The sequence below is a fragment of the Olea europaea genome, chromosome 12, assembly GCF_002742605.1.
Source record: "Olea europaea var. sylvestris chromosome 12, O_europaea_v1, whole genome shotgun sequence".
Lineage (NCBI taxonomy): Eukaryota > Viridiplantae > Streptophyta > Magnoliopsida > Lamiales > Oleaceae > Olea > Olea europaea.
The window spans coordinates 28,078,543-28,105,987 of NC_036248.1; the positions used below are offsets into that span (position 1 = coordinate 28,078,543).

At 33.6% G+C, this 27,445-nt stretch overlaps 4 protein-coding genes and 2 non-coding genes across 6 annotated transcripts in view; 1 reads left to right on the forward strand and 5 right to left on the reverse strand.

Moving 5' to 3' along the window:
- Positions 1 to 372: 372 nt before the first annotated feature.
- LOC111406289 (glyceraldehyde-3-phosphate dehydrogenase, cytosolic-like) lies at positions 373 to 4,315 on the reverse strand. Its single transcript, XM_023035639.1, has 11 exons — positions 4,145 to 4,315; positions 3,705 to 3,805; positions 2,879 to 2,994; positions 2,439 to 2,538; positions 1,904 to 2,050; positions 1,752 to 1,812; positions 1,556 to 1,653; positions 1,130 to 1,272; positions 927 to 1,010; positions 750 to 839; positions 373 to 630 (listed from the first exon to the last, which is right to left on the reverse strand). Exons 1-11 carry the CDS (start codon positions 4,170 to 4,172, stop codon positions 582 to 584), a joined length of 1,017 nt encoding a protein of 338 aa, XP_022891407.1. The 5' UTR covers positions 4,173 to 4,315; the 3' UTR covers positions 373 to 581.
- A 3,613-nt stretch (positions 4,316 to 7,928) lies between these two features.
- Positions 7,929 to 8,002, reverse strand: TRNAV-AAC. Its single transcript has one exon. It is a non-coding gene; the product is annotated as a tRNA-Val (tRNA).
- A 1,371-nt stretch (positions 8,003 to 9,373) lies between these two features.
- LOC111406290 (mitotic spindle checkpoint protein MAD2) lies at positions 9,374 to 11,616 on the forward strand. Its single transcript, XM_023035640.1, has 7 exons — positions 9,374 to 9,606; positions 9,700 to 9,715; positions 9,816 to 9,946; positions 10,090 to 10,210; positions 10,319 to 10,422; positions 11,122 to 11,243; positions 11,405 to 11,616. The coding sequence occupies exons 1-7, from the start codon at positions 9,534 to 9,536 to the stop codon at positions 11,459 to 11,461; spliced, it is 624 nt and encodes a 207-aa protein (XP_022891408.1). The 5' UTR covers positions 9,374 to 9,533; the 3' UTR covers positions 11,462 to 11,616.
- Positions 11,617 to 12,960: 1,344 nt separating this feature from the next.
- Positions 12,961 to 13,032, reverse strand: TRNAW-CCA. The gene has a single exon. It is a non-coding gene; the product is annotated as a tRNA-Trp (tRNA).
- Positions 13,033 to 17,230: 4,198 nt separating this feature from the next.
- On the reverse strand, positions 17,231 to 21,834 carry LOC111406291 (F-box protein SKIP14-like). The gene is made up of 2 exons (XM_023035641.1): positions 20,206 to 21,834; positions 17,231 to 18,437 (listed from the first exon to the last, which is right to left on the reverse strand). The coding sequence occupies exons 1-2, from the start codon at positions 21,175 to 21,177 to the stop codon at positions 17,961 to 17,963; spliced, it is 1,449 nt and encodes a 482-aa protein (XP_022891409.1). The 5' UTR covers positions 21,178 to 21,834; the 3' UTR covers positions 17,231 to 17,960.
- A 2,146-nt stretch (positions 21,835 to 23,980) lies between these two features.
- LOC111406292 (ATP sulfurylase 2) overlaps positions 23,981 to 27,445 on the reverse strand; it is a 4,887-nt gene continuing 1,422 nt past the window's right edge. Inside the window, exons 2-5 of the mRNA XM_023035642.1 lie at positions 26,875 to 27,280; positions 26,042 to 26,302; positions 24,569 to 24,655; positions 23,981 to 24,264 (exon numbers count right to left, since the gene is read on the reverse strand). Coding sequence (XP_022891410.1) covers positions 24,127 to 24,264; positions 24,569 to 24,655; positions 26,042 to 26,302; positions 26,875 to 27,280 — 892 coding nt within the window. The 3' untranslated portion in view covers positions 23,981 to 24,126. The remainder of the gene's footprint in view (positions 24,265 to 24,568; positions 24,656 to 26,041; positions 26,303 to 26,874; positions 27,281 to 27,445) is intronic.

Sequence of the window (27,445 nt, forward strand, 5' to 3'; positions counted from 1 at the left end):
AATCACTCAAGGTTGTAGTGATTTCATTGCAAGAAATGCAAGACTTCAAATTTCTTTTCAATATTAGGAAGAAAAAAGGGGAGGAAAAAGGTGAAATAATAATAATAATAATAATAATAATAATAATAATAATAATAATAATAATAATAAATAAATAAATAAATAAAGTGTTGAATGAATTTAGTAGTCTTTGGGTTGAGTTCTGTTTTTATTATTTAAAAAATAATAATTTTTAAAAAGAAAAACAATGGGGAAAATTTTCAAATTTTCAATTGTAAAAATTTGAGGAATTTCCATGAATAAGGAGCCTCAGAAGACGGAGCCAAGAATCCAACAAAGAACCATTCATCCTTGCCATGAAAAATCCCATGAAACACACAAACTCAGACGGGAAGATTTTCAAGAAAAATTTCATTCTCACTTCACAAGAGAAATTTTGTTTCACAATGACTCGAGTAAATAGACAAACTTGACCAGAGCCTCAGTACAGATGCATCTAGATTTTATTCAACATCAACTAAAACAACTACAACCTCCAGACTCCACAAAGGAAAAACTTTCTTTAAAGCTTGTTCAGAGCTTCAAGCTTTAACAGAAGCCATGTGGCGGATCAAATCGATAACACGAGAACTGCAACGGAAAACCGTATTGATGTTAGCACGACTATACGCAGGCGGAGGAAAAGATCAAGAAATTTCAAGATTAGCACAAGTTTGGAAGAATTGAACCGGAGAAAGATAGATTTTTACCTGTATCCCCATTCATTGTCGTACCAGGAGACAAGTTTAACGAAGTTTTTGCTCAAAGCAATCCCGGCCTTGGCATCAAAAATGCTTGACCTGAATTAGAACAATGTTGGGTCGTAATCTCATCGCATTGATTAGATATAAACCGTAAGGTTCGAAATTAACAATTTTAATTTTTACCTGCTATCACCTACAAAGTCCGTGGACACCACATCGTCTTCAGTATAACCCAAGATACCCTTGAGCTTGTTCTCTGACTCCTCCCTGAGAAAAAATGAGCAAATAAATTTCAGTCCACGAATTTATTGAACCAAGCTTGTTCATTTTATTGTAAATGGATTAATCCTTCGAGCATAGCATAACATCAGAAGAAAAGAACTCACTTGATAGCAGCTTTGATTTCATCATAGGTGGCTTCTTTCTCTAGTCTTACAGTGAGGTCCACCACTGAGACATCAACAGTAGGGACTCGGAATGCCATCCCGGTCAACTTCCCGTTCAGGGACGGAAGAACTTTACCAACAGCCTGACGACAACACGTAAATAACTCGAGTTAATGGGAAGGAAAAATAATCGAATCAACCTTGTTCTTTTGAAGTACAAAGATATTTAGGACAGACATATTCGAGTAAAAGTTTGCGTGAATTCTAATACAAGTTTCATTCTGAAAGTAAGTTTGCGTGAATTCTAATACAAGTTTCATTCGGAAAGTTCCCTACTAGAATTCATAAAACTGACCACAAAATCTATATGTTAGTTTGTCATTATTGTATTAGCAGAAATAGTAAAAGTTAGAAACAAAACGTTACCTTGGCAGCTCCAGTGCTGCTAGGAATAATATTGAATGAGGCGGCTCTTCCACCTCTCCAATCCTTGCTTGATGGACCATCGACAGTCTTTTGAGTGGCTACGATATCATATATTGCAAAAGTAAGACGAGAGAGTCAAAACCGAACCTCACAACTCATATTTTAGTTGATACAATAAATAACGAAAGCCACTCACCAGTAATGGAGTGGACTGTGGTCATTAAACCCTCCACAATACCGAACCTATCGTTAATAACCTGACAGATTTTGAACCAATTAAAAGTTAAGCATCGGAAAATAAGTACAAAAATTTATAACGTGCAAGAAACAACATAATGCCAACAAAACCTTGGCCAATGGAGCGAGACAGTTTGTGGTGCAGCTAGCATTGGAGACAATGTTTAGCTCGTGCTTGTATTCCTTCTCATTCACGCCCACAACAAACATGGGAGCGTCCTTGCTTGGAGCAGAGATGACGACCTTCTTAGCACCGCCCTGATTTTGTTAGATCAGCAAAAGATACATCAGGTGAAACAATTCATAATCTTCACAAGAAAGAAGTCAATAAGTGATTGAATACAAAATCACGATCCCTAGTAAACTAATGGTGATCTGATCCAAAAGAGCATTGTGATTGATATATTATCGACCATGAAGACATATCCTTGCCTAGAATTTCAGATTAGCATCATTTTTAGCAAATTGCAGAAATAATAGCCCTTACATTGAACTGTATAGCAATTTAAAAAGCCATCGCCAGGGAAAAACTGAAGTAAAACATGACCTATAGCAATTTAAAAAGCCATCGCAAACCAAGTACAAAGTAATAAAACTGATACACAAAGACAATTCAATCTAAAAGAAAAAGAGCACGATAGACGACCTTCAAATGGGCAGCAGCCTTGTCCTTGTCCGTAAAGACACCAGTAGACTCGACAACAAACTCAGCACCAGCTTCAGCCCACGGAATCTCCTCCGGATTCCTAAAAATGGCAAACTCTACAATCAAACACACTATAATAACAAGTTTCCAAAAAGAAATACTAATTAAAATTGTATCCATTGTACTGATGTCCAATAACGTATGCCAAACACATCTTAACTAGTCTAGTGTATTATATCGAACCACCTCATCTAAGGAACTCGTTTATTTATTTAAATTTGACCTTCAAAGATATATAATTTCATTAAAAAATCAAATGTTATTTCAATTTTCATAAATCAATGGAACCAGACTTTAACTCACGATCTTTGTCCACTCTGCTTGAGATATTAAATTTAATTATCTCTTCTTTAAACTTCAATAATGTGGGAAAGTTCTACCTGAACCCAAAGACTTTGACTGGGTTATCACCGAAGAGAAGTGTCTTTTCATCTTTCAATTTAACCTCATGGTGCTTCCAGTGGCCGTGCACACTGTCATACTTGAACATATATGTCTGCATATTTTTCACATCAAACAAATCAATTAATAAGCATGTTATTCGAAAAAGCTACTTGAGACTTACTCCTCGACTTCTGCCTCATGTGAGACTCTTGTCATACTATCAAAGCTTACAAAATGTGTAAATAAAAACTATGTTTAACTAACTTATAACCTTAAAGAAACTTTGCCAAACATACTCTCAAGACTTATTTGATTGCATTTGGGACTTACACCTCTTGTCACATAGCTAATAAGTACCCGATTAAGCGGGCCATTTGGTGTGGCTTTTATTTTGAGAGTTTTAGAGGAAGCTACCTAATTTTTAAAGTGCTTCTAGAATAAAATTTGTTAATTGTACACTAATTCTTGACATTTGATTGACACTTGCATTGTTGTCAAGTGTCAATTGGATGAAAAAGTTGTTTGAAATTTAAACCATTCAATAGATTAATGGCACGTTATAAAGTATAAACTAAAGTGTACATGCAGTATGGTTCTTATAAAATAAGTGACGTTACACCAACTTACTCTAAAAACTCTTCTAACTATCAAAAGCTATACTATAAAATTAGCCACACAGATCCAATAGCAGCTTTTGGATCCGAAACTCGTAACTTTCCAAAAGCCATGCCAAATATACATTTGGATCCGTAAATCCAAAAGCTAACTTTTCAAAAGTCATGCCAAATAGACAGTTGTGTACAAATATGAGGGGTGAAATACCATGTAATCAGTTGTGATGAATGGATCATTAACAGCAACAAGCTCAATATCATCCCTTTGCAAAGCAACTCTTGCAACCAATCGACCGATTCTTCCAAATCCTGATAAAATATTAAATAAAAAACACAAAAGATCGGATCTTTGCTAGATACAGGCAAAACCTATTTCACAAAATCACACAGAAACGAAAAAAAGAAAAAGGCACTTGCTAATTATAAACAATGTAGAGAATAACAGACCCCTTTTTTTTCAAGAAAACCCAAAAAAAATAAAAAATCAACAGGAAAAAACACTAAAACATTCAATCATTGATAGATATATTCAAAAATCGATTTTTAAATCGCAGAAAAAGCTTTAAAAAAAAAATCATTGCTAATTAACTGACAGGCATTTCAAGAAAAGCCAATAAAAAAAAAAAGAAAAAAAGAGAGAAATCAAACCATTGATTCCGATCTTGATCTTCCCCATTTCTTTGAATATAGAGAAAATGCAAAAGAATTTTTTTATAGAGTGACAGAGAGTGATGAAAGGCAGTTAGTGTGGAAAAAAATGAGAGATCGGAGGGATTATTTAAGGGGGACTAAAAACGGTTTTGGTGAAAACCGGTGGGTAGATTTTAGTATTGGAATCTTAGAATATTACCATTTGATTCCTACTGTTTTTAACAAAACTGGATGAGTCAACTGATTTGAGATTACTCGGAATGGCCGATGGGAATTGCTTTTCATTTTTTGAGGAACGTTCGGAGTTTACAAGGTAATCAATAATAATTACTTATTGGATAATTTGTTTCCTTATTTAGCCCTTGCTCGGTTTCCATTTTTTCCTCATTAAAAAATAAAAAATATAATCGTTTTTCATCATATTAAGCCTCCAAATTTGAATTTCTATCTCTTATGTGGAGTTCGTAACAACTATATTTTTTATTTTCATTTTTAAAAAAATGAGAAACAAACGAGATTTAGTAGCAATATAACTATACTATCATTTTCTTTCAAGAGAATAGATTGTACAATAGTGATTTTTGAATAATGTCAAAATAAAAAATAAAGAAAAATTTTGAATTCTGTGTAAAATTATTTATTTTGAGAATATGTAATTAAGAATCAAGTTGAGAAAAAAATGTATGTTTTTTTTTATTATTAATACAAAACAGAATGGAATACACACATGGCTATGGTGAAAATTGAAGGCCATATTGCAAATTTTTATTTGGATTACCATATATATTTTTATTTGAACTCTAGCTAACCGATAATGTTATTCATGTACGAATTATTATTACTCTATATTTTAATTATATTTAAGATTTTATTATCTTTGTTCATTGTAATACTCATAATCCTAATTTTTCAATAAATTATTATTTTTCGACCTTCTATTAGTTAGCATGTTCCATTCTCGACGATGATTTATGTCAAAATACTCTATTATATGCTTTGAAATTAGAGAAAAATAATTTTGTCATCGTTTTGTATTTATTGTATCTTTAAAATATATGATGGGCAAACAAGCTATTTTATGCCCTCTAAACGAGTTTTTCTGAAGGAATTAAAGACAAAATGTGATAATTAATTGAATAATGGGAATAAAATACATAAAAAGTTAAAGAATATAAGCAATAAAATTAAGAACTTCAATATAATTAAAATATGATGCAATTAATAAAATTCTCATCTTTCATCAACTTCTTTTACATTTTCTTCCAATCCCTATTTATGTTAAATTGTTGTTAAAAAGATGTTTTGATCCTCCAATAATATTAAAGAAGAATAAACATTAGAAACAAAAGCAAAGAAATAAAAATAAATTGGAGCTTTATTGTATGGACATGTGAAATTGGAACGTGATCCATGGCTTGATTGCACTTCTCCAACACATGCTTCTTGCCTCTCTACTTCCAACTTTTAAATGCATTTTTTTTTCTTTTTCGACTTTTTCAACTTTTTATTTAAGAGTAATTAACATTTTTTCGTAGAGTCGAAATTATGATCTCAATGTTACAACTACTAATAGTAATGATTTGGTTAGAAATTTTGTCACCAAACGTTGAATCTATATAAGGTAATTAGCTTTTTCTGTAAATCTCATCAATCAATTTCCAATAATCGATCGAGGAAAATTGTAGTGAAGTCCAAATCTTGCATAATTCTACAAATCTCTTCACATTGACCCCTTCATGCAAATGGATACTTACTCATCAAATTCTATGGTCGGTCCAAATATAGCTTATGCATACAAATATATTGGTTAATAATATTGTGGAATTTATAAATTGATATTAGTCAATGATTGAAGAATAATTTTCATGAACTAAGAATATTATGGGTCTGTTTGGGAGCGATTTTTTCTCCCAAAAAATTGATTTTTTGACGGATAATTAGCACAAAACGTCCATACCTTTCGATGTTTTTTTGTGGAAAACGTTCATACCTTTCGTTTTTTGGCGAATTACACTCTCACATTTACCTTTTTTTGCGCAAAACGTTCTTCTGCCAAATCCCCATTAAAATGTTCCGTTAAATCAAAGGTAATTAGCACAAAAGGTCTATACCTTTCAATATTATTGTGCAAAACGTCCTTACCTTTCAATGTTATTGTACAAAACGTCCATACCTTTAATTTTTTAGCATTTTCACATTTCATTACGAAAAAAGTCATTTTCATCCATTTTTTCAATAAAATGACGATTTTACCCTCCTATTCAAATAAAACAAAAAGAAAAGATAAATAACCAACTGCAACCATAGTCCTTAAATTTTTAAAAAATTACAAAGAAATCATAAATTCCCAACCACTACCACTTTCACAACCTATCAAGCTGCCAACTATAAATCAACATAATACCACCTTTCTACCACCATTCCCACCAGACTCTGTCACCGTAAATGTGGTTGTTTTAGACAGATTGGTGACCCCTACTATGGAGGAGGATATTGGAAAGAGTGAGGTGAGGCTGGTAGTGGTGGTGGAGTCCGATAGGTGTTGTGGTCGAAAGGTAGTGCTATATGGATCTATAGGTGGTGGCTTAGTGGGGTTATGAAAGTGGTGGTAGTGGAAAGTTTAGAATTTATCTGTAATGTTTTAAAAGATTTAGGACTATAATTACAATTAATTATTTATTTTTCTTTTCTTTTCTTTTTGTTTTATTTGAATATGAGGGTAAAATCGTCATTTTATTGAAAAAATGAATGAGAATGACCTTTTTCGCAATGAAAGGTGAAAGGTGGGGGTAAAAATGCTAAAAAATGAAAGGTAGAGACGTTTTGCACAATAATATTGAAAGGTAGGGACCTTTTGTGCTAATTACCTTTTGATTTAACGGAATATTTTAACGGAGAGTTGATAGAATGACGTTTTGAGCAAAAAAAGGTAAAGGTGATGGTATAATCTGCCAAAAAATGAAAGGTGAGGACGTTTTCTACAAAAATATTGAAAGGTAAGGATGTTTTGTGCTAATTACCCTTTTTCGACCATTATTTTATTATTTCAGCTGTCGTATTTGACTTATTCTCTCACGGATGGACCCCACTTTTCTGCTAACGAATAAGAAATCAATTTTCAAAATCACTCACAAACAGGCTCTATATACATGTACAACTTAGCTAGTATTATTACAAAAACTAATCCATTGTCATTCAACAAGTTTGAAAAAAAAATGCAAATGAACAAAAAACATCAAATAATATTATTTTAGAATTATCGGTGGGTTTATTTCAATGTCTCGAAAAAATCTCAATGAAACACGTTAGAGCATGAAATTGATTGAATTATTTTCAATTTTCTCTATAATTTTATGAATAGAAATACTTTAGTCAACGAGCGTTGACTTTCATTTTTTTTGTTTTTTCTTTTTAAAATTCTGTATGATTTGAAAAAGTAGATAGGAAGTGATGTACATGCATTTTATTTGATACTCTCCCGTGAAATATGATGTCACACTTCACAGTTTTGGCCTGTTTGGGCCCGATTTTTTCACCCAAAAAATTGATTTTTTGATTATTATTTCATTTTTTCAATCGTCATATTTGACTTCTTCGCTCACGGGTGGACCCCACTTTTTTTCTGACGGTCAAAAAATCAATTTTCAAAATCACTCCTAAACAGCCTCTATAATCTGCAGACCAGGTGTCAACGTTAGTGGGCCCTTTTTCTGGTACAGATAGGCCCATTAAAAGTGCACAAAATATTTTTAAAAATATATAAGAGAAAGAAAACAAGAAATGGCGTCGCCCGGACTCGAACCGGAGACCTTCAGTGTGTTAGACTGACGTGATAACCAACTACACCACGACACCTGTGCGTGAGAGTCTTTGCAACCTTAAGCCTATGATATAGTACACAACACGATAATCCGAAACTACAGTTTGCTGCATCCGTGTCACCACCTACCCAAAAGGACGTCAAGTAGCCACATGACATCCAAATGATGTTGGAATTGTCGAAGAAGAGTGATAAATTTTATGAATATTAACTATGGTCCGTTTGATTGTAAAAATAGAATCGAATTATCTAGAAAGTGAATTTCAGGGAATTGAATTGCCTAGAATTATTTTCCTGGTAATTGTAAATTATTGTGTTTAATTGATATATTTTTTCACATGAAAAATGTTGAAATGAAAATATTTTTTGGTGTTCATTTGGCTCTATTTTATATGAAAATTGTCAATTAAAGGGATGTAATTTACTAGTATTGAGGATATAATTTGTTTCCATTGCCAAAAAAAAGCCAAAAAAATTATCTATCTTTTGACGTTTGTTTGACTTTATTTTACATGAAAATTGTCGATTAAAGGAAAATGATTTTTTACAATCAGGGATAAAATTTCTTTACATTGACACATAAAAAAAATGAAAAAAATAAAATAAATAAGCTACAATACGTGGGAAAACCAATTCCCACCATATAATGGGAATTAGTTTTCTCTAAAAACCAAGAAAATTCCAAAGTTCAAGAAAATCAAGGATTTGAATGTCATGGAAAAAAAAATGTATCAAACACCTAAAGTTAGAAAATCCAATTCCACCCTATCAAACGGATCCTAAGAAATTTTACTAGTCTTCGTTTTTTTTATTTTTTTGGAGAATGAAAGTTTTTGGAATAATTTTACTACTCGCTACTTGTAAGCAAAACCATTAATGTCTCAAGTTGAATTGGTCTTTTCTCATGCTTTCATCGGTAGTTTTCCTTCAATGACACATGAGACGAGTTAGAATCAAGAAATGGAAATAGAATCGGACAAAGAGCTGTATAGCAATCACGGGTAGATTGCACATGAACTAGATAAATTAGAAGAAAATATATTCACGGACAAAGAGCTGTTTGAAATTTCTCAAGATTCTTGCTTCAATAAGTAACATAGAAATTTAGCATTTGATTCTTTCTTTGAAATAATTGTCCTAAATGTGATTTCCTTTCTAAAGGTGCAATACTGTCACCCCCACGTCACTTGAATTCACGTGGCCGTTAAAGTTCAAATAAATATTTTCCATTAACTGAAACATGGATGCACAATTTTAAAAAGTAGGGAGCATAGGCGCCACACTAAAAAAAGTTGAGGAACCTTTGGTGGAATTTACTCAAAATAATATAATGCACAAATTTTCAAACAATTCGACCGTTAACAAACCCACTAAGAAATCCAACAAAAAAACTAGCCGTTGCCGCTGTTCTTTCATTTTATCAAAACCGTAAATCCATCTCTTCATATTCCACCAACATTCCCAACATAAAATCGTTATCCTCTATCGTTAAAATCCCACAAGATTTAATTAATTGCTTTTATCCCTGAATCAAATCCCATATCCCGCAGTCTTCAAAGCGTATCCATGGCTTCAAGAACTGCCACAAAAGACATAATCACTCTTCGCGGATCGGCCGCCATAGTCAGTGAATTCTTCGGTCTGTCTCTCTTATTGTCATTTTCTTTTAAATTTATTTTGTGGGTTTTCAAGAATGTGGACTAATTTTTTATTTAATGGAACCCCTTTTCAGGTTATGCTGCAAACAGGTTATAATCCAAGATTCGTTAATTATTATTGTTATTTTGTTCATTTTGAATGTAGTTCATGGTCGAGGGATTCAAATTGAATTTGAATTTTTTTTTTCAGTATTTTGTACAACCGTGCAGTTTACCCCGAAGAAAGTTTTGCAAAAGTCAAGAAATATGGACTTCCAATGCTGCTTACTCAAGATGAAGGTGTCAAATCATTCATTTCCAACTTAAATGCACAGCTTTCTGGTATGTTTGAATATTCATGCGTTTTTTGTGATATTATATTTGTAACAGTTTGATTGTGTAATTAGTATAGAATTTGTCCTCTTTCTCGTCTATACTTTATTTCAGTTCATATTCCTTAAAAGTTATATTTGAATTTGATGAAGAGTGGCTGGAATCTGGGAAGCTGCAGAGGGTAGTTCTGGTAATCATGAGCAAGGCCAGTGGTGAGGTTTTAGAGAGGTGGAATTTTAGTATTGAGACGGATAAGGAAGTTGTCGAAAAGGGGTAATTTAATTTAATCAACTTATAATTAGTTTCTGAGTAAAATATTCCTGGGTTGTGAAAATTGTTCATTGGTTTGAATATCTGTAAAATTTTATTTTTGTCATGCAGAGTTTCAAGAGAGAAAAGTGATAAAGAAATTATGAGAGAAATTCAAGCAATTATGAGACAGATAGCATCCAGCATTACATATTTGCCATGTCTTGATGAACCCTGTAAGAATTTGTTAGATTAATGTAAAGGGATTGTTATTGTCATTTGATGTTGCTCGAAAATTCACATATGTGCTTGGGCTCATCCAATGATCTCATTTGGAGCGCTCTTGTTCTCGGTGCCGGACCACCAACATTAGGGTCTCGATATTTGTGATGTTAACCAACATTACGGGGCTCAATATTCATGATGTTAATTTCCGAGCAACATCCATAGTATATTCTTTTTGCGTGCTTCTTTTCTCGGTGCCCAAGTACCAACTTTGAGTTCTCTTAATCTCGGTGCCTAAGCACCACCATTAGGGGCCTGATATTTGTGATGTCCATTTTCTAGCAAAATCCATCACGTATTGTTCTTTTTGAGTGATCTAGATCTTGGTGCCCAACCACCAACAATAGGGGCTCGATATTAGTGATGTCTTGATTCGGTGCTCTTCTTCTCGGTCCCTGACCAACAACATTAGGGGCTCGATATTTGTGATGTTCATTTTTGAGCCAATCCATCGTGTATTATTCTTTCTAAGTGATCTTACAATAGGGGCTTGATATTCGCGATGTATTGATTCGATTCTATTACTTTTCTTCTAGGTCCCTGACAACACTGGGGGCTCGATATTTGTGATGTTAATTTTCGAGCAACATCCACCACCATTGTATTATTATTGTCGATTCTATAATTAATTTGGTTGTTGTGCATTGCAGGTGTTTTTGATGTGTTAGCCTACACAGACACAGATGTGGCAGTCCCATTTACTTGGGTTGAGAGTGACCCTAAACTGATAGCCAACCCACAGATGGTGAAATTGCACTCCTTTGATACTAAGGTAAAATCTGCAGCCTAATTTTGGGGTTCACTTACTATCCTTATCGTCCTTCGATTTTCCATCTCTTTTTGACTTCATGCACTGAATTCTGAGTCGAAATCAAGACGATTATCATATTTTAGATGATCATTGTTAACAAATTTCCTGATTTACTTGTGCAGATACACAAAGTTGACACTTTGGTATCATACAAGAATGATGAATGGGATGAGGCATAAAGGAAGGAGCAAAATTTGTGTGTTCACTCTTTGAATGCCTTTTTCAGTGAATAATTGATTCACATTTTGATTCAGTGAAGTGAATCATTGATTCACGTTGTATTTCAGTTGTATGTGGAATTGCAAAAAATTCAGACCATGCTTTCTTTTTCCCCCCATTTCCTCTCATTTTCTCCTTGTATATACTTTTGGAAATGTTTTTATTTCAGGCTAAAAGCTCTTCTACGATAAGTAAAAGTAAAAATAGAAGTTCTATCAAATAAATCCTAATGATCCAAAAAACCCGTTTGGGAAGACTTTTCAAATTAGAGTGTTGCTTGGAACTAAGAATAAGAGTGGATCTTGGAACTAAGATTGAGACAACGATTAAGAAAGCAATATTTTCAACTACTCTAGAATTAGATCTTATAAAATTTGAATTTTGTCCTTTTTTTTTATTTAACAATTAAAACTTGACACATTTATGTCACTCTTTTTAATGCATAACAAATAGCAAAAAAAAGAAGAATTTTAAAATAAGCTCATCTCAAAATAAGAAATAAAATTGCATATAATTTGAAACAAAATTGAAAAATGAAAACAAAATTCACAAGTTTTACTTAATTAAGCATTTACAAAAGGCAAAATCCTAAAATCTCAAATCTATAAACCCCTTACTGAATAATTCAATATTTAAAATTCATAAGTTTTTTGAGTCGTATGAATTAGGAAACTCCCAAGTACGGTTCTAAGGGAAGGATTTAATCTACCTATTCTAATTGGGGAGAACCAGCCATTCACCAAGTAGATTCTGAAATTGTGGAGGCTTGATTTGTATCTCTTCAATTTCCGATTTGAACCTTGCTACATGTACACTGCGATGTATATTTTAGTTTATACTTTGTTACGTGTCACTACTCTATTGGACAATTTAAATTTCAAACAGTTTTTTCATCCAATTGACACTTGACAACAATACAAGTTTCAAACAAAATGTCAAAAATCAGTGTACAAATAGCAAAGTTCCTCTGATTTATTTGTTTTCTTTAGCTCAATTAGGGTTTGGAAGTGGATATCGAGAACTGTTTTTTTGTTTATAGCATGATTTGTTTTCTTTTTACTTTAATTGATATAGTTTTACGGTAATTAAAGCGTTATTAACCATATTGCCTAGCTTTTACACTAATGTTTCAAAATAATCCAAATTTAAGTCTTTCTCTGAAGTCTCCTTCTTGAATTGGATGGGATGATTGAAAATTCAGCCGATTGATTTGCTTGATGAGAACAAATATTTTACATTTTGATAGAAAAAGAATTCTTTTGTCTCGATAATATTCATTCCATAAACTCAAAGTGCTTCATTCGTTCACTTGGAGATCCTCGCAAGGTTGTGTGTAATTAGGGCTTCTGATTGGTGGGCTTCCATGAGAGAGACAACGAACGGGCTTATGATTACTGGGCCGGAAATAAAAAAGCCCAGATATGAAGTAGAAGGAGAAACATAAATAAAAAATGGGAATTGAACCCGACGTGAATCGAACACGCAACCTTCTGATCTGGAGTCAGACGCGCTACCATTGCGCCACGGATCCACTTGCTGTGCATATGAGTAAATTTATAAATAACATAGTAATGAACAGAATTAACAATTTTATTACACCCAAAATTCCACTTTAATCCTAGACAGGATCTCAACTTCTAATTTCTATATGCAGAAGTTTTCTTAATGAAAGTTCTTATGACGTACTTTTTCTTAATGAAAGTACCCTTTGAAAAGGAACGTTTTCACTAAACAATAACTTGTCTGTTCCTTCTTCAACATTAGTCGGTCCAAATCTTCGCTTAATTTTACAGAGCTTAATTTTAGTAGCTATAACACCTTTTGCCGCGTCGTAACTTTCGCATTATTCAACTTCATTCGACCATTAGTTGAAACCACGGTATACCATTCCTGCTCAGAGCTCATTCATACTATCGACACTCTGGTAACCATTTTACTCCCTCGAACATGTCCAGCCATGCCGTGACAAAAAAGCCGTCTTTGGTGTAAAAGGTTTTGTCAGCTTTAACGCCAGCTTTTTACTCTCCTTCGTCCTCAAGAAATTTCCTCAAAAGTCCTTCATTCTTCAAATACGACAACAAACCAAACAAAAGGCCATAGGTCCGTCTGTGGTATATATGAGTACAAAGCCAGAGGATTAGATAAGAAAGGGAAAAATAATAAATAATAAATAATAAATAATTAAAAAAAAATGTCAATAATTGTGATGAAAATGAAATTGCAAGTTAAAATAAATCATTTGTGTACTTGACGTGCTCGGTAAGTTTTAAAGAGTAAATTTATCGATTTGAAGAGTGTAGTTACCTATCTTTTTTGTGCAAAATATTCCCCACTTCTACTGTTAAAACCTCCCATCGTATGATATGCTCCATTCGGCTGTTAATCCCAAAAATAAAAAATCTGCGCCATCTCTGCATCTCATCAACAAGCTGCTTGGAAAGGTCAATCCTATACGAAACATACATCACTATTGTCTTTGAAAAATTTACATCTTGCTATATAACAAAATTCTCTGTCCGTCCCAAATATATAGGCTGAGTTTCCTTTTTCTCTTATCCCAAATATATAAGTCTGTTTCCTAATTTAAAATGTTTTGTTTTGTTCCTCTACCAATATATCCTTATTCAATTTTTCCTACTTAATATGCCAATTTCATGAAATCATCCAAATACACACATTCCCACTTCTTGGAAACATGGAACAACTCTAAGGGCTCGTTTGATTGCAAAGATGAAATTTGGGTGGAAAGAAAACGAACTCCAGGGAATTGAATTAACTAGAAATTGTTTTCCTGAGAATTGTAAATTATTGTGTTTAATTGGTATAATTTTCCATGTGAAAAATGTTGAAATAAAAGTATTTTTTGGTATTTGTTTGATTTTATTTTACATGAAAATTGTCAATTAAAGGGATTGAATTTACTGGTATTGGGGATGAAATTTATTTTCATTGCCAAAATAAAAAAATAACAATAATAAATAAAAAAAATCATCTATCTTTTGGTGTTCGTTTGATTTTGTTTTATATAAAAATTGTCAATTAAAGAGAAATATTTTTTTTACAATAATTCTTAGAATTTATTTTCATTGAAAAAAAAAAGTCAATAGTAACCGATTTTCCCACAAAAGCAAGAAAAGTGCAATTACCAAGAAATCCAAGAATTCCTATTTCATGAAAAATAAATCCCAATCAAACGCACTAACATTGGAAAATGCTATTCAAATTCCATTTTCCATGGAAATAAATTGCCAATCAAACGGTGCCTAATTTCTTCTTCTTCAAATTAAATAATTCAAATTCTTTGTTAATTTCAACAATAATTTACTACTACATACTGAAAATTAAATATGGATAAATTAGGAAAGATCATGGCAAAAATTAATTTTCTAATGACATTAAATAAGATTTCTTAATCCTTGTGAAAAACGAAACAAGCCTATATAATTGAGACGGATGGAGTATACAGACTTTACGTTCAACTTAGACTAACCAATAACTAGATCAGTTATATTGATTCTACTAAATTAGACAACCCCTACTGTATAAAAAATTACCCATAACCACCCACCTCCTGTTATAGGTAGTCGGTAAGAGTTTTGTAAACCTCTACTCTGACTGTTGAATATTTGTTCAAAATCAATGGAATGATATTGGACTCAATTTTGGAATTGGTAGAATCAAAAGAAATTGAAAAATGAAAAATTTGATTTTTGCCTATGTGTACTTACAGGCTTATTTTTGTGCGTACGCGAAACGTGCTTTGGCAAAATCAGAATTGATTTTACTTCTACTATGCGTACGCATAGTGTTAGAAAATAGCCGTTGACTGATTTATCAATTTGAAACTTGGGAGCCGTTTTGGATTAAAAGTTGTCACTTTTCATCTTATTTTGACACCATTTCGTGAAGCTATGATTCATGGCTATAAATATGTGTTTATTAGACATAAAAAACACATGGAAATCAGATTACAAAATATATGGTAATCTGTCATCATTCCACAAGAAAGAAAAATCATTTCTTCCTTCACATTCATATATTCCCTTTATGTTCTTCAAGTTCGGGTGGAGAAATACTTGTGCTTTTGTGTTTCTCTACATCAAAGTTTGATCAATCCTTCAAATCGTTTGCCGCGAGATCCTTTAAGCACCAACATTAATATCAAGAGGGGGCAAATATCGTTTGAGGACAACGATGTAATGTCATGTTTGAACCTTCCATTTTCGTCATGATCTTGATTCGTTTTTTCATCCTCTTAATTAAATTTTTGCATTGTTTCTTCTCCAACCCTGGTTGTGAATTTAATTTCCCAACACTGACACCCCAGCAAAACTCTATTACAATTGTTAATTAAACAAATAAGAACATCATAGGAGAACAAGAAGTTCTTCCATGGTAATGTGCATTATTAAAGAAGAAACAAGCTGTAAAAACTAAAAAGTAGTATCAAGATGGCCAAATAGTCAATGAAATTGTTTGAATTATCCGTGCGAGTTGAATATAGTTTTGACTTGAAATACCTCTCAGTTCATTTGATTCAAAACTGTTCAGTTTGTCGCTATATTTTCTCCAAGAATTGGACTTTTGAGATTGTGAAAGAAAGCCAAAGACAATGGATGAAAGGCTGTCACAAAATAGCCGGTTGAGCAGGTGAACTAAATCCATTGGCTAACTATAGAAAATAGCCATATATAGCAAAGATGCATATCGATCAAGACAAATTTATCGGGCTCTTTTTGCAGGAATTCTTGTCTGGGAATGCCAAGGGACTAAAAAAGAAAACAAGAACATGGACATATATGGCTCCGAGGGGCTTTCATGGGCAGATCAGTGGGGACCGGAACCTCTGCCACCTGCATCGGAGGATGACAAGAAGAAGAAAAAAGATGAAAAAAGTAAGTCGGGAAAGAAGATATTGAGCCTGAAATGGGTGAAAAATCTCTGCAAGAAATCTCAAAAATAACGAGAATTTCTTCGTTCGGAAGCCCCTTTGAGACTCTGTAACAGGTCGAAGATGAATTAGCCTCTGTAGTGTTCTTTTGTAATTTATATATGCTTCAACATTAACATTATGCGCTCTTCTTATTTCGTAACAGGTCAAAGATGAAATCTGTAAATCCCCTAGCTATGTTTATAGATCCTGCAAATTTATGACCTAAGCTGAATATTTTTTATTTGATTGAATAGATAATGTAAAATGTTGTGTTTTCAAAATTTATACAATGGATAATTAATTACACAATGTATTTGGGGGCAAAGTCTAACGAATCATACTCGTTTGCACAAACATTCTCCTATTCGTTTTACAATATTTTGGTCAAGCTAATGTTAATTTTAGGCCCTGTTCGATAGGAATTTTGAAAATTGATTTTTTGAAAATTAGGAGAAAAGTGGGAGTCACATGTAAGAGAAGAAGTAAAAAATTGCTACTGAAATAATGAAATAACGATCAAAAAATCAATTTTTTTGGATGAAAAATCACTCCCAAACACCCCCTTAAGCTTTTGAGTAATTAAGCAATTATCATGAAAGAATTTCTTCGGTTGAGATTGAAATCAATGTCTAAACAACGGCTGCAGGCATTTACAATCTGGCTAGGAGAACTCTTAAAGGCATCTTGGGTATAATGTTCTGAACTTCCTATCCTTTCTTTAATCAGTACTCAAACCAGGTAGACAGGACAAATATATAATCTCCCTTTGGCAAATCATCACCTATAAGCATGAAAGTATAACCAAGAAAATAGAGTTTACACGCCTCATTCAGCAAGCAAATATAGTATAATGTCATTTTAACAATCAAATCAGAAAATAACGGCATACAGAATGCACCAACGGGCTGCAAAGAAACAGTCCTCTCCATCTGAAACGATTCTTAGACATCCCTTGATACAGATCAAAGCAGGAAAGATCCTGCAAAATACTTCTAATTCCAACAGATCTTTCAATGTTCAAAACGAGATCATATCCTCAAACATCTCAGATTCTATGAGACAAGAGCTTCAAGACTTGTATCGTCCAATCACTGGCACCAAATAAATTGATGGCCGGCACTTGGAAGCGAGGATGCGACTATCAGAAGCACCAATGACAAACCTATTGATGATAAAATACAGTTTGTTGAGAACAAAATATGCTTGAAGAGTACATGATTTGACATTGTCATGATTATCCTATAGTTTTGAGAAAGCATACTCCGCATTTTCTTTTCCATTTTTCACTTTTCTTTTTGCGTTTTCTTCTTTACATTTTTTTTTCCCTCCTTTTTTTCCCTTCCTGTTCCATAAATATCACACTCTGGAACTGCAAGATCAGATGGTCTTTCCAGACTTTCATCTCCTAGAGGCAGACATCTGACCTAAATGGATAAGCAACATCCCCTGCCATCGAAGGCTGTTATTAGAACTTAGGCACGTGGGCAGTGCCTTCCTTGGAAGATCAACATTTTGTCCAGTTTATCTCAGTAGCTATCCAGCTGCTTATAACAGCCTGAGCAGATCAATTCCAAACAGAAATTTTCTTCATATTCAGTGTTGTTAAAACACCGGCCACACTGCACACATCTTGATATACAGAGTGTACACGCCCTGCAGACTTGCGCAGCATGATCTTCAACTTGACAGCCCTTGGCTGTGCAGTCATAAATGAGCCTCAGTTTTTCACATCTTGGGCACATTTCAATATCAATCGCACGATCATCATCACACAGAATATAAAAATTCCCCCGACAATAGAAGTGTGGTTTGTGATGATTTCGGAGCTTGTCATTATCAGCACCAAGTAATAGCTTGAACTCTTCAAAATGTTCACGTGTCACCCCATATATCCCACCAATTCTCAGGTGCTTTATACCTTGGACACCTTTATCAGAGTTGAACACCTTGAGATTATTTAGAATACCTTGAATAGTAAGCCTTGTACATCCAGGAACACACAGCTGCAGAACATAATAAAACTTAGCAACTTGTGTAACGTAAAAACGATGTAGAAAATCAGTATCTTGCAGTTCACCAGAAAGTAAGAACATAACTAAGAGCATAACTGGTGCTACAACTACTTAAAAGTATCCACTATAGACCGCTTCAAGTAAAAGGAAGGGAAGTGACGTGTGACAAGAACATCCACAATTCCAACATTAATCGTAAATTAATCCATCGATGAAAATATCATCGCAATGGGTTAGATTCTTAATCTATGATATTAACAAATGAGAACAAACTACAATGGAGATGACTTGCGTCTTATCGTAAATTAAGAAAGCAAGTTCATTGTAGTTTCATTTGAACACTAAATTGGGTAACAAGTATTTGAAACTATTTTCAGGTTTACCAATTTCTATATTCTTGAGAGCATAAAACTCTTTAACATATTATTATAGAAAACATCCTTGACTAATAGTTGTTATCTAAACCATAAAACACCCCTTCCTACACCACTTTTTGAAATTCTATCTTAGAGGACAGTTTAAATAAATAAATGTGTTTCAAGCTCTTACAATTATTAAATCATAATTCTTTTCCATCACAATTTCTAAATGGCATACTTTACAAATATTACTTCTAAAAAGCATCCTCTACCACTAAAGGCAATAAACAATACACGGGCACAATCAAAAGTGCCAGGCCACAAGTCTAATTTAAAAATCATTGAACCAGAAACCACCCTTTTAAGCTTAAAATCAAGGAACCCTTCAACTATTAAGTTCCGGCGACGGATATGTAAATCCTGACTATTGATTGAAGGTTCTATGCTCCCATAGTAATTAAAAGGATGCATAACACCACTTAGAGCTCCTATAAATATTGAAACAGGATGAAATTTAAACTAGTGGGACACGCTCTCCGACAAGCACTATGTTGTCCTCATTCCCACTTAACTAGCTGCAGTGACACTGACATGTGCCGGAAGAAAAATAATGATTATGATCCAATTAAATGTTCAATTACACAAAGTCAAAGAAATGTATATTATCCAATCTTGAGCATAATTAATGTGTGCTGGAAATTGCATGCAATGAAACAGATTCGCAAGCATCTGTTCACATTTCATCGATGGTCACTGCTACCGACCTACATCACCCTATCAAATGATTTTTTGAAAGAAAATAATGCACCTGCTATTTAACAAAAATAAAAAATAAAAATAAAAATGCAAATGCTTAAAATTTAGACTCCAAATTTTGCTTAGCCAGTTTTCACTGTCAATATTGTTAAGAGCATCATTTACGAGCTTAAAATATTAAAGGAGAAGACAAGTTAACATAAATGCCATCTTCAAACACACACCCTCAGGCCCAGGCCGGATTCATTTAATGCAAGACACAAACTTGAACCCAGGCCCTATGTTATCTTCATCATCACATGTTATACAAACACTATTTCTTCAATTCTATTTGCTATCCTACACTTATAGTCACTAGTACACCACCCAACCAGACGGTGACAACTCACAACAGAGCATACGACCCCCATAAAATGGCTAGAAATCATAAATGTTCATTAAAAGTAGGCATTGGTGTAGTTACAAACACATTTTAAACGGGGTCAAATGATTGAAATGCCAGAAAAAAAATTGTGATGAATAAGGAATTCTGTATCATTCTAGTAGAACTACATCATATCATCAATAGTCTGATCGCAAATAAATCAACTTAAGAATTAAAATTGCAACGGAAAGCAATATTAGACAATGGTGGAGCTACTGACCTTAGTCAACTGGGGATGAGTTTCAAGTACACGCCTCAAACCATCATCTGTGATCCTCGGACATTCCACCAAGCTCAGGCATTGGAGACTACCTTGAGATCTGCGAGCCAATTGCAGCAGCACATCATCTGTGATCCTCTCGTTGAGTGGCTGATCAATGTGGATAGTCCTCCACAACAAGGGATCATCTTGGACTGTGGAACATAAAGACCTGCAAACCCTTTCAACAGACAGAAGGTCCTTGATTCCCAGATAACTAAGAGTAAAGGCCAAAGCTTCATGGGGTACTTTCTCCTTGGCACAACTGTCAACACCCTCTCCTTTCTCTTTAAATTGCACCTCAGAGCTGCTAACATATTGGGCCAATGCACCCCCCATATCTCTCTCCTCACTATAAGGACTCAACTCATTGCCCACACTCAATTTCTCACTGAAATGAGCATTGTCTGGAAATGAGTGGATACACCTGTTCAGATTCTCCTCTCCCTGAAGATTTCTTACAAGAGATTGGATACCTATATTCAGTTTCTCGTCAAAGTGAACATTGCTTGACAGAGATTGAAATTTTAAGGCATTTTTCCAAATCAAATTCCACCCCGCAAACCGATCATAGTCATCTTGATTGGATGCACAATTGTTGTTCCTCACATATCCTCCATAATTGACATCTAAATCCTCGAGCCATCCTGTGATGGCTGTGAAAGTAGTTTCTATATCCATCCCGAAGGGGTCAGAAGGCAAGAGGTTTGCAATATCATTGGACGCTGAATCTGGCGTACTACACCTATCATCACTGTCCCTCCCACAACTAAAATTATGCTCCTCAGTTTCCCCTAGGCTCCCATGGTTCGTCCTTGTAAAACCTTCCCCACTCATCACTGGAACACCGTTCACAATTCTCATGGGAGATACCAAACTATCTTCACCAATGTGCGCAGGGAATTTTGGCCAGTGTGAATAATTCAAGGCCATCTCAGAAACCCCAAGATTTTATATATTTTCTCTCTTTTCCAGATATACCCAAATAAAACAATGACAACAGTAATATGCTCTATAGAAAAACCCTAGATTTGTCTTCTTCTTCTTCTTCTTTTTTTTTTTTTGGTACTTTTCTCGTTCAAACAAGAAAACCCTCAATTTTTAATGACAAACTAAAACAAAGCACCAAAAATTTCACTGAGTTTTTCTTGTACAGAACCCTAAATATATTGTCAGCTGCAAATCTAATCCATCAACGAAAAAACTCTTGTATACAAAAGAATCAACGAATTTCAAAGTAATTAATTATAAAACAAAAATTATATACCTAGGGTTTCAAAATGAGGGGAAAAAAAGAAATTTAAAGGAAAAAAAAAGAAGATAAACCCTAATTTTTGGTCCGTGGAGATCAAAATTAACAGAGATAAAATTGAATCCTTGTGGGAGTGGAATTTTTGTGTGAAAAGGAATCTGATTTGAAGAGAAGAACGGAATTTTCCTGTCGATCGAGTTCACCACATTGTTTGAAAAACGGAATCCGATTTGATCGAGCGATACGTGTGAGGAAGGGAAATTTGTTTTCCCGGTATTGCGAAGGAAGGAAAATTCGTGGCGGGAGAGGAAAAGGGGGAGGAAAACTTCGACTCTTAACCTTGTAATGTTTACGGGTTCGCTTAACTTTGAAGTATCTGCAAAATTTCATTTTTGGTCCCAAATGTTTATTATAGTTACATAATCAACCTCCAATAACATAAATCTTATAAATTATTTTGAAATATATTCTACTTCTCTACACAAGATTCATACAACAATTTAGCTAATATTTAGCTCATGTTTAATTTGAATCAAAATTCCGATAAAAATCTAAATCGAAGTTAATAATTAATTTTAATCATATATTTTATGGGATTCATAATTTTTATCAACTTTTCAACTATACATTTAAAAATAGGAAGGTATTTTGAAATAGTGATTTATTGGAGAATGAATAGTTAAAAATAAGAAAAAATTTTGGATTCACATATAATATTATTTTATTTAAAAATGTGTTTTTAAAAAGAAAAAAGATAAAAATGAATTTCGAATAAAATGAAACTCAAACAAGGACTTAATTAATTTTTATAAAAATATACTTGAAATTTGGTTTTTTTAGCTACACCAAACGGTGATGTAATATTTCAAGTTTTGATTGGTTAACTATGGAGGCAAACTTGTTTCTTTTAAAAGGTTTAGACCAACTTGATACTTACTGGGTTAATAAATTGGTAATTGTGAAATTTTTTTCTTTTGTGCGAAGGAACAAAATGGTGGTGCGAATTGGTTTTTATGAGGAGCAAAATATTGAATAAGCTTTTGATTGATTCTATCAAAATATATTTTTCAACAGTGATTTGATCCCAATTCAATCATATTTTTCAATAAAATAATATTATACTCACATTCATGATTTTTCTTTATTTTTTAACTACATATTTTTCATCAATATACTGTTCAAAAATACATTTTTTTGACAAGAACGAGACTCAAACAAGGGCTATACAAACTCAAACCTTTCAACACATATTCAATTTTAATAACTAGATTTTGCCGAAGCAAAATATTAAAACCTAACGCCTGATATTTTAAAGTTCTTATTTTCAATGAATAAAGAACATCATATGTATATTTGTGCACGTGCAAATACTACTGGCTTATTTTGCCTTTACCGACGGTATGGACAAATTCTCTCTTCATCCAAATGTGTAAAATATTCTATGGAAGATATGATCAAAATAAAATGATTTTTCAATTGTATTCCAAAATAATTTTATTCACAAATAAAAAATTATACGGTGAATTTTTTGTTCAAGCTTTGTTCACTAACAACTACCCCACCAGGGGCGGACCCACATGGGGTCAAACGACCCCACAGTTTTTTGGATTTTTTTTTTTTTTTTGCTGAAAACTTAATTTTCGACCTTAAAATGTCCATATTCTAAATCTATATCCATATCACATGATCCATATCTATTATTTAGTCCATAGATATATCGTATAATCCACCAATTTCTTCCCAAAGTGCAAATACCGAACATGAACAATAAACAACCGATTTTTCCTTTTTATTCATGAGACGTTGTTACAAAAAAAAAAAAAAAAAAAATTTGACCCCACAGTTCGAACTGTTTGGGTACGTCCCTGTACCCCACAATCCTTTATCTAATTATACCTTCTCAGTTATCATCTCAAAAAAAAAGCATATTTTTGTTATTCTTCACCCTACATTTATCGACCGTCCATTAAATTTTAAGATCAATATAAAAAAGAAAGACATAATTAAAAAGCAACTATAACTCCCAGGTCATTTTTATCATTCATTGTCACTTGACTGAACCTATTCCTAGCTTGAGAACAATTCAATAGACAAGATTTTTTAATATGAATTCTATATTATTGTCTACAGTAATGCTATGTAGCCTCACTCGAGGTTGCGATTCCAATCCAGGCGACATAAACCCAATAGGGCTAAATAATATTGCTCGTCTAAAGTTTTAACATTGTACAATTCACCTTGCAAAGTGTGTCATAAACGAATGTTTGGTTGTTAGACGAGATTAAAGAAGAGAACCGTTACATAAGTTGCTATTTGTTCCATCTAATTCAGTTACTTGATGAAATGTTTATACATGTCTAAATTAGATGAACATAGCAGATTGATTCTTACCTTTTCACTATTCAATCAAGTTATACAAGATTCAAGAAAAGTTAATATCCTAGAAATTTCACTAAAAAAAATGTTTCTCTTTTAAGAAAACAGTTGTGTTTAATCCTAGATTTTTATATTAAGAAATTTTGCCAAGAACACGAAGGATTTCTATCTGCTAAATTAAACCTTAATTCATGAATAACCATGTGCAAAACTTTGAAATTACAGAAACAATCCTAATTCAAAAATCGTCCTATCTAAGCAGATAGAACAGTTTGCTTCTGTGGCGAATCCTCAGCCTGTAAGCTCTCATAGTATTTCACCAATACTTGCCATCCTCCAGGACACATAAAACCATCAGGAGGGTTTTCACCGTTTCTCGCATAAGTTCGCATCTGCAAAGTAGACACAAGATTACCATGAAAAGTTCGGCGTATCTTCCATGACAGATACAAATAAGATGAGCATTATTCCCAATAAACTTAATTTCGAGCATGTGAACTTTCAACAATCTCTCTCTCTCTCTCTCTCTCTCTAATACGCGCAGAGGTTTGCGCATCACCAAAATAATTTACTGACATATCATGAATTATAAAAGAATACAGACATTTAAGGCCTTAATTTACTCAACATTCTTTCGAAATTTCTTTAAGAGAAGAGCAGCAACAGGTAAGCATGGAGTCAAAATTGTACACTTACCTTGGTTCCCGATATAAAGAGAAAATCTTTAGCGCGTGAAGGGTCAAAAAATGCCATCTTCTTTTCTACAGTATCATATGCAGCTACCTGCATTATAGTGTTGATGAGAAAAGTCAGAGAACTCATAATTCCAACGTACAAACTTTATATGAAGCTCCATGTCAAAATAGTACACATCAACCATCAGCATCGAGGAATCAACTATTGAAGTAATGGATTAACCAAGTGCTAATAAACTTCGGACACCAGACAAGAAGTTAGACGACCTCTTTTGACTAAAACAGGTCATTCAATTCACTCACTTCGGTGTGAAAATATGCATGGATAGAGTCTTAGTTTATATTTACAAGTGCTGAAGACCCATGAAATGCTTAGAAATAAAGTTCTAAGCGATCAAACCCAAAATAGAAATAGTGCAGAAAGTAAAATTTGCAGAAATAAAAAATACAACACTGAGAATTGATTCGGCTGAAGCCCCACAAGTTCAGTGATCGCTTCTAACACCTAATCCCCTATTGAGCATCCATTAAAAGTGATAATGCTCGATTGCACTATAATGGCCAAAATGGCAACCAAAGTTTACACAATAGTTCAACAATACAAAGATCAAGCCAAAAATAGACAGATCTTTCAGAAACTATAGATTGAATAACCAAATCCATTAAGAACTCACACAAACCACTAATCTGATCTATACTACACAAGAATACTCAAGCCCTTAACATTTTTCACTCAGAAAACACTAGAATCAGATGATGATTTGAAGATCTCAATCTCGAATGAGGTTTTCAAAAATAAAAGAGAAACCCTAAATGAAGGGTTGAATATTCTCTCAAATCAAAGCCAGATGAACTCAATAATGAAACGGCTGAAGAAAAGTGAAGGGTTCTAACCCTTGGAACCATCCAGAATTTCATCAAATGGCCAGCATCATGCCAATTGTCAAGATTCAATTAATTCCTTCGACTAACAAAGTTGCCATTCGGTAAAACACGTTTTTGGTCAAATTGGTAGCACATATCACACATGCACCATAACTCAACAACACAAAATTGGTATGTTAGGTATTCCAGACTAGGCTGAAATGGACATGACCATTAAGAAAAGAAGTAAAAAGTTGTTCAGTACTGTATAACAGTGTCCAGTGGTAGGTAACAAAAATGCCCAATATGTTAAGTGGTAATATGAGAAGAGACATGAAATGATGGTTTGAGCGAACAATGGATTGGTTACGAGCAAACTGAACATTTCATCTACTATGAAGCCAGAAACTTCTGCAATTGCACATACAGCTGATGCAGGTTCATTAATGCACAATATTTAGAGTTATTTTCATTTCAATATTTCACGTTGTTGAAATGGCAAATGCTCTTATTTCTACCAATCTTACTAAAATTATACAGAAAATACTGCAACATATGATGATAAGTCACATATGAATTGTAAGTCCTAGTAGCATATTAGGCTACCTACCCTGAATGGCAAGATGTTTAATTTCTCCAGACCTGGAGCCATGCTTAGCACCTTCTTCCCATGATCCGGATCATACAAATCCCTCTTTTCTGTTGGGTGGCCCATTCCAGCAGGATCACGGCCTACAATGTAGAAATTAGCACCTGCATTTATCCGTGCCTTTGCATGCCATTGTACTTCAGTTGGTCCAGCATAAAGCATTGGTGAGGGAAAAATAGCTACAATTGTAGTCTCGGGATCGAGAACCCCATCTTCTAGTACCTATGCAAGAATGAAAACCTCATATAAATCTGAACGGCAAGTATGATTTGTTTTAGGGTCCAAAAACATCTTGAATATATTTGTTTTAATCTTCACTGTAGAAATTTGCAGTTCCAAAGATCCACCTTAGAAATGTAAAAGAGAAAAATGAATTTTATCTCCCCTTGAAAAGATCATTATCTTATCCTAAGAAGGCACTCTACTGCATAATAAATTTATGACCAACTCTTTACATATTCAAATCAAAATTCCCTTAAACATGTCCTAAAGTTGTTTTATGTTTATTCTATTTCTTTGGGGAATATTTTCCAAGCACGTGAGGTTGACATTTATGTTACGGGCCTTGTTATCTAGTATATAATTTAAATTAAAAGCAAGTTCGGCAAAACCTAAAAATGTGATAGTACCTTTCTTCAAAGTAAAGACTTAAAAGTAAGTTTTTAAACCAAAAATACCCAACAAAAAAGGACTTAGAAAAGATCAAACAATTTTAGCAAAAACATAGAGGAAATAAGTTTTAACATAGCCAAAAGCATATGAGAAATTATGTGCAGAAGTTATCAACAACAAACCTTGCTATGTTGTTCCATACGAACATCAAGTGGCACGTCATCAGCCTTTACGAAACCTCCTAAAGGATGAAGCAAAAGAATTGGATTCTTGTACCCACTTTCAAGAAGTCTCCTGCGAGTATCATTCATTAATAAAGCATGACCATTATGAACAGGATTCCTTAGCTGAAAAGCAAAAACCGCATCTGCTTGGCGTTTATCAAATTCTTTACGGAGTTGTTGCGGAGAAAGTCTGTAGTGGTCGAGGCCGTCATTATATTTGATAGGCTGTAAAACTTCCAAATCTCCACCAATGAGCCAATTTCCAGCAGGCGTAATTACCTCCTCAACATAAGGTAATCCGGGAGCTGTGGTTCCCCATGTTCTAGCAATTCTCTCTTCTTTGTTATGCTTGTATATTTCAATGCTGTCACCAAGAATAAAATGTCATGATACACTCCAAGGGCATTTTTGTCTACATTTTAAAATAAGTAATTGTTACTTCTAGAATCAATATCCATTAGATGACTATGTGTCCTCGAATCCTGCACATTCTTTTCTCTTATAAATGATCAGTTTTATCCAAAAAAAA